The sequence below is a fragment of the Armigeres subalbatus genome, chromosome 1 (assembly GCF_024139115.2).
Source record: "Armigeres subalbatus isolate Guangzhou_Male chromosome 1, GZ_Asu_2, whole genome shotgun sequence".
Lineage (NCBI taxonomy): Eukaryota > Metazoa > Arthropoda > Insecta > Diptera > Culicidae > Armigeres > Armigeres subalbatus.
The window spans coordinates 29876058-29885335 of record NC_085139.1 but is presented as its reverse complement, the minus strand read 5'-3'; the positions used below and the strand labels follow the sequence as shown (position 1 = coordinate 29885335).

Here is a 9278-nt window from a genome sequence, read left to right as displayed (position 1 = left end):
GCTCCAACTGTGCGTCGAACGCTTCTTTCTCGTCGTCGGGTCTCCCTTCGTGTGGGCAGTGCACGTTGATGATGCTATAGTTGAAGAAACGGCCTTTAAGGTGATTATAGAATGAAGCCAGAAATCGGCCATTTTGTAAACCACGTGCTTTTCCAATATGTTTTTCAAGAGCACGAGATGAAAGAACAATAACGCGTATGGGGCTGAAATAACGGTAAATCGTTTGCTTAGTTATGCTGAACAATCATAATTTGAGTTTCGGCACTGTACGAAAACTAGGGTAAAATGCCCAATAGTGGACCCCCTAGTAGCAAAATTTTGCTCTTCCTGGCATAAGGAGTGGAAATTTTCAAAATATTAATTTTGCGTGATATCTAATATCAAGCTCTGCATCTCCTCTTCACGATACATATATAAAACGCTCAAATACTCGACGTTATTCTTTAAAACTAACATTGTGAAGTCGGGCTAAATTTGCCCTATAGTAGACCCCCTGGGGGTCCATAATAGGAAATTGGTTCCCTATAGTCGACACTTCATTTGATTTTCATGTTTCGTTTCGGGACGTTCTTCTTCCCTATCATGGACCCTCCAAAATATTCCTATAATGGACACTCTCGTGTTTATTTTTTATAGAATTGTAAAAAATTATCTATTTTTACTTTCCATAGCATTTCCAATGCATGTAATCAAATCATAGAACTGTAACGTAGGTTCTCCCGATGGTATTTCATAGCAAAATGTTTCCATTGTGCTGTAATAATGAAAAAATGTCTGGAGGGTCCACTATTGGTTGGGGGTCCACTATTGGGCACTTTACCCTATTACGCCAGATTTGGGCTTTTTGAAATGTATGTAAATAAGCGTGTGGTGAATTTGAAATTCACCCCGGGCTTCATTCTATAATCACCTTAATCCTCAGCTTGCACATCCTTGCGTTGATTGGCTGCCACCCAATCACACGATGGCGCATCTTACCCAGCACTATGAAGCCGGTTCCCAGATCGTTGGTGCTGCCACAGCTTCGGTAGAAGGTAGCCGCTCGATGCCCGCTTTTCCACACTTTCTGTCCTGTCCAGCAAATCTCCTGCAGCGCCACGACGTCGAAGTTGCGGGGATGTAATTCATCGTAGATCATCCTGTCGCAACCTGCGAAACCTAGCGACTTGCAGTTCCATGTTCCAAGCTTCCAATCGTGATCCTGTATTCGTCGCCTAGGTCTTTGCCGATTATATCGAGTCGCATTATCTCTTATATTGTTCGTAATGATTGGTTTTCTAGGCGGCTTATTGGGCCAGCGCAAACCTCCTGTCTCGTCGGACAGCCATCGTGTCAGGGCTGTTTAGCGTCCCACCTAACACCAGGACGTGGGCTCCAAACCCAATACAAATTCAACTCAAATTCAATGCCAGTCGAAACCCGATCCAAATTACATTCAAATCCGATCCAAATCCAACTAAAAACTAAAGCAAATTTATTCCAAAACCAATCTGAATCCACTCAAAGTTTAATTCAAATCCGATCACAATCCAATCCAAATTCAAAACCAAGCTAAATCAAATTCAAATAAATTCCAGTCCAATCCAAATCTATGCCAAACCTAATAAATACTGGAATCCAGTAATTGATATTCCCATCCAAATCCAATCAAAATCCAAAACTTATTATTATTATTATCGTCTTTATTTAAGAGGTTTTCAGCCCTTGGCTGGCTCACCTCTGTGCCCCCCAAAACAAAATTCAAACCAAATCTAATACAATTTTAACTCAAAGCCAAATACATTCCAAACCTTATCCAAATTCAATCCAAATGCAAACAAAATCCAATCCAAAACAAAGTCTAATCGAAATTGATTCAATCCAAACTAAATCCAATTTAAATCAAATCCAAATAGTCCAAATTCAATCAAAATCCAAACCAGAATCCAATCCAAATAAAAAAAATCAATCCAAATCAAATCCAAATACAATCAAAATCAAAAAGTAATCCAATTAAAATAAAATACAATACAAGTCAAATCCAAATCCAATTCTAATCCAATACAAATCAAATCAAAATGCAATTACAAACCATTCAAATCAAATAAAAATCCCATCCAAATCTAATACAAGTTCAATCCAAATCATTTTCAAAAGCTATCCAAATCAAATTCAAATCCAGATCAAATAGCATCCTAACCCAATTCCATTACAAATCCAATCAAGTTTCAAATCCCATCAAGAATCAAAACCAATCCAAATCCATCCTAAATGCAATCCATATTTAATCAAAATACATTTCAAATGAAAATGCTAATTCAACCCTATTCCTACCTACCTGGATACCTGGTTGGCTACAGCGTCGATACACCTATGCCTGGCGTATTGTAGAGCTCCATAATCGTCGGTCTTGGGCGATGTTCCTTCAGTTTCCCCGAACGTTCAGGGTCCCCAGGTCCGATTCCACCGCGTGCAGCCAGCGTGTTCGTGGCCTTCCACGAAGTCGCCGGCCCCTATCTGGTTCTCTGTTGAATATTGTTTTCGCTATTCTTTCTTCCGATATTCGCACTAAGTGACCAGCCCACTGAAGTCTGCCGTATTTTATACAATACACAATATTTTCTTTTTTGTATACTTGATACAGCTCATGATTCATGCGTCTGCGCTACACACCATTTTCTAGTTTCCCTCCGAGTATTGTACGCAGCACTTTTCGCTTGAAAACCCCGAAAACTCTTCGGTCCGCCTCCTTTAATGTCCATGCTTCATGTCCATAAAGGGCCACTGGTAGAATCAGAGTTTTGTATAGAGCAAATTTCGTTTCCGTCTGCATGTTCCGGGACTTAAGCTGGTTACGTAATCCGTAAAAGGCTCTATTCGCAACAGCAATACGTCTTTTCACTTCACGGGAAACGTCATTGTCACATGTCACAAGCGTTCCAAGATAAACAAATTCTTCAACAACTTCAAACACATCCCCATTAAGCACTACCTCTGCACCAACACCACTAGGTATTCCCCTATCTCTACCTGACACCATGTACTTTATCTTGGTATAGTTAATGGTTAAGCCTCCACTACTGCTCTGCGATCGATTCCAATGAGGTCGATGTCGTCCGAAAAACCCAGGAGCATATTCGACCGTGTGATGATAGTGCCGTTCCTCTGCACGCCAGATCTCCTAATAGTGCCTTCGAGTGCATTGTTGAACAATAAATTTGGAAGTGCATCACTCTGCTTCAATCCGTCTAAGGTCACAAACGAGGTTGACACTTCGTCTGCAATCCGAATACTTGATTTCGAGTCATTCAGCTTTTCACGTATCAGTCTATTCAGTTTCGCCGGAAAACCATGCTCGGACACTATCTGCCACAGCTCATTTATTTCGCTGAATCGTACGCTGCTCTGAAATCAATGAACATATGGGTAGTCTGAAAGTTGTACTCCCGGAATTTATCAAGGATCATCCGCTGGCTAAACATTTGATAAAACTTCCTCCAAATCCAATCCAAATGCAAACAAAATCTAATCCAAATTCAATCTTAACACTATTTTAATAAAATTCAAATATAATCCAAATCAAATCCAATACAAGTCAATTCAAATCAGATGTCAATCCAAATCCAATCCAAATAAAATTTAACTCATATTCGAATGCCATCCAAATCCAATACAAATCTAATCAAAATGCAAACCAAATCCATATCAAATTATATTCATATCAAATCTAAATCAAATTCACATGCAATCTGAATTCAATATAAAAATCAAATTCAAAATCTATACAAATTCTATCCAAATCCAATCCAAATATAATATAAACCATATCTAATCACAATTCAATACACATCCAATCAAAATTCAATCCACTCCAAATCCAATTCAAGTTCATTCCAATTCAATCCAATTTCAATCCAACACAATTTCAATCTAAATATTAAAAACATTCCAATCCAAAACCAATATAAATCCAACCAAAATTCAATCCAAGTCCAATTCACAGCCAATCGAAATTCAATTCCAAACCAAGTCCAATTATAATCCAATCCAATCCAAAACAAAACCAAATCTAATTCCAATTCCAATACAAATTCAATTCAAATCCAAATGCAATCCAAATCCAAATCCAAACCAATCTCAATCATTTCCAAATTCTATACAAATTTAATTGAAATCCTATTCCAAATTCAATTAAAATTCAAAGCAAATGCAAACAAAATCTAATCCAAATCAAAACCAAATCCAAGTCCAACCAAAATCCAATCCAGTACAAAAAATTAGTTCAAATCCAAATTTAATTCAAATTCAAATCAAATCCAAATCCAAATCCAATCTAAATCATTGCTGTTAAAATTCAAATCTAATCAATAGCAAAATAAAATGCTATCCAAATTTAATCCAAATGAAAACAGTATCAAATTAAAATACAATCCAATCCATAACCAAACAAAATACAATACAATTCCCATCCAAATCTATTCCAAATTGAATCAAAATCTGATCCAAATCAAATCCAAGTTCAAACAAAATCCAATCCAAACCTGTTGCCAATCCAAATCTAATTCGAATACAAATTAAATCCGATCCAAGTCCAATCCAAATCCATTACAAATCCGATCCAAATCAAAATCCAATAAAAATCAAATTCAATCCAAAACCAATCCAAGATCAATCCAAATCCAACTAAAATCCAATCCAAAACCAAAGCCAACCCAACTCAAATAAAAATCTATTCTGCACATTCAAATCAAATCCATTCCAAATTCAATACAATCTAAATCTCCAAATCCATTCCAGCTCAACCCAAATTCAAGCCAATCAATATTCAATCTAAAAAATAAACCAAATTTATTCCAAAGCAAATTGGAATCCTCTTCGAATTTAATCCAAATCCAATGTGAATCCAATGAAAAAGCTAAATAATCCAAATCCAATCCAAATCTAATCTAAATCCAATTCAAGTTCAATCCAATTCCAATCAAAATCCAATCAAGAAAGTCAAAACCAAATCCAGACCAACTTTCATCAGAAACTAATCAAAATCAAATCCAAATTTAATCAAAGTCCAATCCAAATCTAATGCCCTTTGCACCACCGGGGGTGTACAGGACCCATAAAGTGAAAAGTGAAAAAAATCCAAATCTAACACAAATCCAATCCAAATCATGTTCAAATGCTATTCAAACCCAGCCCAGATCCAATCCCAATCTAAATAAAATCTACTTCTGTTACAAAATCAATCAACATTCAAATCCAATAAGGTACCAGTCAAAACGTTTAATGCAAGAGATGGCGTTTTTTCAATGGTAGTAAAATTGAAATTTCATCACTATTAGACTACTAATCAGTGCAAACTAAGGACAGGAAATAATCTTTTCACCTCATACTTCATTCCTTATCACTACTTTCTTCTAAAACACCACCGTTTTCCATAAATTTGCAAAATACTTGATTTTCCTATACATTTTATCGATTTCCAACTACCATTCTTCCATGAGCTCATGGTGGAAATTTTGAAAATCTCAGAACATAGAGTAGCAGGTGTTTTTGGCCTTGGACTGAACCGACGACCGAACACAGAACGCAAGCGGATCTCAAAATAAAACGAACCGGATTAACCTCAATTACAAACTTAGATTTATTTGTTCTATTCTGTTTGATGGATTTTCACAGACTGAAAAATAGTTTTTTTTTTCTTCGAATGTTCTGGAGTCGAAAATGGCGCGCAATGTGACAGGTGTGCAAGGGGCCACACGACGCAGGGGCAGACGATAGGGTTGGGCGATTTCCTACACGAACATTCTCCCCGCCTTGAGGCACTACTGCCTCAATCCGTTGGTAGAACACAAATCTTTTGAATGGGCCGCGAATACTCTGCTTGCCCTCGTCGCAAAGTTACAGTACGGATGACTCCAGAAGGGTCTGGATGAAGTCTTACGATACGTGCCAACTCCCACTGAGCTGGCGGAACATTGTCGTTCTTGACCAGCACCAGCTGATCCTCTCTTACATTTGCTTTGGTCGTCCTCCACTTCGTTCGAGGTTGTAGGTTGGCAACATATTCGTCCCGCCAACGGTTCCAAATATTAGTCGTGTGCTTGTGTAACAGCTGCCACTTATCCAGACGATTCACCGAAATATGACGCACGTCTGGTTCTGGGATCAAGTTCAGCGGTTGGCCAACCAGGAAATGACCTGGAGTTAGCGCGTCATAGTTGTCTGGATTGGTTGAAAGGGGGCATAGCGGTCGCGAATTAAGGCACGCTTCCACCTGCGCCAAAACCGTTGATAGTTGCTCATACGTTGCTGCTTCTGATCCAAGAACTGCTACAAGATGCTTCTTGGCACTCTTTACTGCTGCCTCCCATATACCGCCGCGGTGGGGTGCTGAAGGCGGATTGAACACCCATTTAATTCCACAGTTGCTTAGGAACCGATTTACTGCTACGTTATGCGTCTGTTGTGCAACTTGTATCTCGTTCAGCCAGCGGTCTGTTCCTACAAAATTCGTACCGCAATCAGACCATATCTCGTTGGGGTAGCCTCGTCTTGAGATAAACCTCTTCAGCGCCCAGATGAACATATTCGTTGATAAATCGCTTGCGACCTCCAGGTGCACAGCCTTTGTTGCCATGCAGACGAATATTACTATATAGCCCTTCGTTGTCTTCACTCCTCGAACACAGGATGCATGAACCTTCAGAGGACCGGCATAATCCACGCCGACGTGGGTGAATGCTCGAGTGCCCATCACCCGAGGAACAGGTAAACTACCCATGAGTTGAGTTGCTGTCTTGCCCTTGAGTCGTACACACCGAGTGCAACCCTGAACAATTCGACGAACAGCAGTTTGAAGTCCAACTATCCAATAACCTTGGTTGACTGTTGCTGTCAGCAGTGTTGGTCCCGCATGAAGATTTCGCAGATGAATATCTCGTAGCATGAGCTCAGTCACCTTGTGATTAGCTGGTAACACAATTGGGTGTTTCACATCGTATGGATACGATGAATTCTGTAACCGTCCTCCAACACGCATTGTACCTTGGCTGTCCAGAAATGGATGTAGGGTTGACAGTTTATTTTTTGCTGGCAATTCCTTACCTTTCTGCAATAGTTCCAGCTCCTGCCTGAATGATGCGTATTGTGCAGCTCTAGCTAACTGTGCCTTAGCATCGTAAATTTCGTTTGGAGAAAGTTCAGATTCGAGATTATCGTTATCCTTCTTAAGCGCTAGCAAAAATTTGTTCACGTACGCCAGAGTGCGCACAATAAAAGTGTAATTCGATCGCCGTTCTAGCAGGCCGTTTTCGATGTCGTAGTTAGTTCTGATAACAGTCGTCGTTCCTTGAAATACCTTCAACAGTCGTGTTTCCAGTAACTGCTCATCGTCGATGGTTTCCAAAGGTGATTGCATCCATTGTTCCTCATGTTTCAATTCATTTGGCCCATGCCACCAGAGTTGATGCGTCACTAGTTCACTGGGTAGAAGACCACGGGATGCGCAATCAGCCGGGTTCTTCTCACTTGCAACATGATTCCAGCGATCACGTGGAAGCACGTCCAGTATTGCCGATGTACGATTGGCTACGTACGTCTTCCATTTGCGGGGATGGGCGGATAACCATTGGAGCACAATACTGCTATCTGTATATGCCCACGGATCCACGTTCAAGTGTTTCAATGCTTGTATGATCGATTCCATCAGTGATGATAGCAGCGCTGCTGCATTGAGCTCCAATCTTGGTAGGGATACTTGCTTGATTGGAGCTGTGGGGAATAAGACGTATGTAAGCAGTGAGGTTAATATTTAATTATTTTACATATCTGCATATGTCCCTGAATATGTGTATAGAATTTTCAGCTACATCTAGTACCTCAATGAATAGAGGCGGAAGTAGATTTCTCTTAATAAAAGAGCGAGGCTTGATATCACTCATTAATTATATCCGACAGAACAAGAAAAAAGAGAGAAGTTAAAAGTCGACCGAGAGTACATATGTATAATCGTGCTGCGAAATTTCTCCTTCTTTCTCTAAACGTACTGCTTCGCATCTCTCGGATCGAATTGAAATTTGAGGGCCAGAAACTTGGCATTCTCTCGACGACGTTTGCAGTGAACGGTTGGAACAGTATTCCATCCGCTATGGATCGGCGTTTTAAAAAATCGGCTGGTGTTCACCACAAACCACAAACGCCGATCCATAGCGGATGGAATACTGTTCCAACCGTTCACTGCAAACGTCGTCGAGAGAATGCCAAGTTTCTGGCCCTCAAATTTCAATTCGATCCGAGAGATGCGAAGCAGTACGTTTAGAGAAAGAAGGAGAAATTTCGCAGCACGATTATACATATGTACTCTCGGTCGACTTTTTAACTTTCTCTCTTTTTTTCTTGTTCTGTCGGATATAATTAATGAGTGATATCAAGCCTCGCTTTTTATTAAGAGAAATCTACTTCCGCCTCTATTCATTGAGGTACTAGATGTAGCTGAAAATTCTATACACATATTCAGGGACATATGCAGATATGTAAAATAATTAAATATTAACCTCACTGCTTACATACGTCTTATCCCCCCCCACCCTAGTTTTCGCTGCCAGGAGATTGACGGTGATGTTTCCAGCTTCATTTCTTCCTCTGACGTACACCACAGCTGCATACGCCAACTCAGACGCATCGCAAAACCCATGTAACTCGATCCTTCCATTGTTGTTGGGTACAAACCGATTGATACGTATTTCTTCGACTTGATGTAGAGTTTCTTTAATCTCGATCCACGATTGTTCGACTACTGGAGGCAGCCGATCGTCCCATGACAATTCGCTGAGCCACAACTGCTGAAACAGAATCTTGATCTTGATAGTGACAGGTGACAACCATCCAAACGGATCGAACAGCTTGGCAGAATCCGAAAGAAGTTGTCGTTTGGTGTTCACGTTGTTCGGATTTAGCTTAACATTGTACGAGAATGTGTCCTCCATAGGAGTCCACTGTATTCCGAGAGCTTTCACTACGTTCGGTTGATCTGCCAGCTTTACTTCAACTGGAAGTTGATCATCTGCTGGCACTCCCTGTAATAATTCCGGACAATTGGTGGTCCATTTTCGCAGGTGAAAACCAGCGGACTCAAGTATTTCGTTGACCTGCGTTTTCAATGTCATTGCGTGCTGAACGTTTGTCGCGCCGGACAAAAAGTCGTCGACATAGGTGTCAAGCTCAATCCTTTGGGCTGCTTCAGGATACACTTGCCTATATTCTCGAGCTGCTTGTTTCATTGCTTCTATCGCCAGGAACGGAGC

General features: G+C 40.3%; 1 protein-coding gene across 1 annotated transcript; it reads right to left on the bottom strand.

The window, feature by feature from the left end:
• Positions 1-5806: 5806 nt before the first annotated feature.
• On the bottom strand, positions 5807-9254 carry LOC134206065 (uncharacterized). The gene is made up of 2 exons (XM_062681745.1): positions 8534-9254; positions 5807-7746 (listed from the first exon to the last, which is right to left on the bottom strand). Exons 1-2 carry the CDS (start codon positions 9252-9254, stop codon positions 5807-5809), a joined length of 2661 nt encoding a protein of 886 aa, XP_062537729.1.
• Positions 9255-9278: the final 24 nt, after the last annotated feature.

Coding starts and splice junctions, on each gene's coding strand:
- LOC134206065 (XM_062681745.1), bottom strand. CDS start 9,254: ATGAAACAAGCAGCTCGAGAATATAGGCAAGTGTATCCTGAAGCAGCC. Junction 7,747..8,533: donor GGATAAGACGTATGTAAGCA/GTGAGGTTAATA, acceptor TATTCCCCACAG/CTCCAATCAAGCAAGTATCC.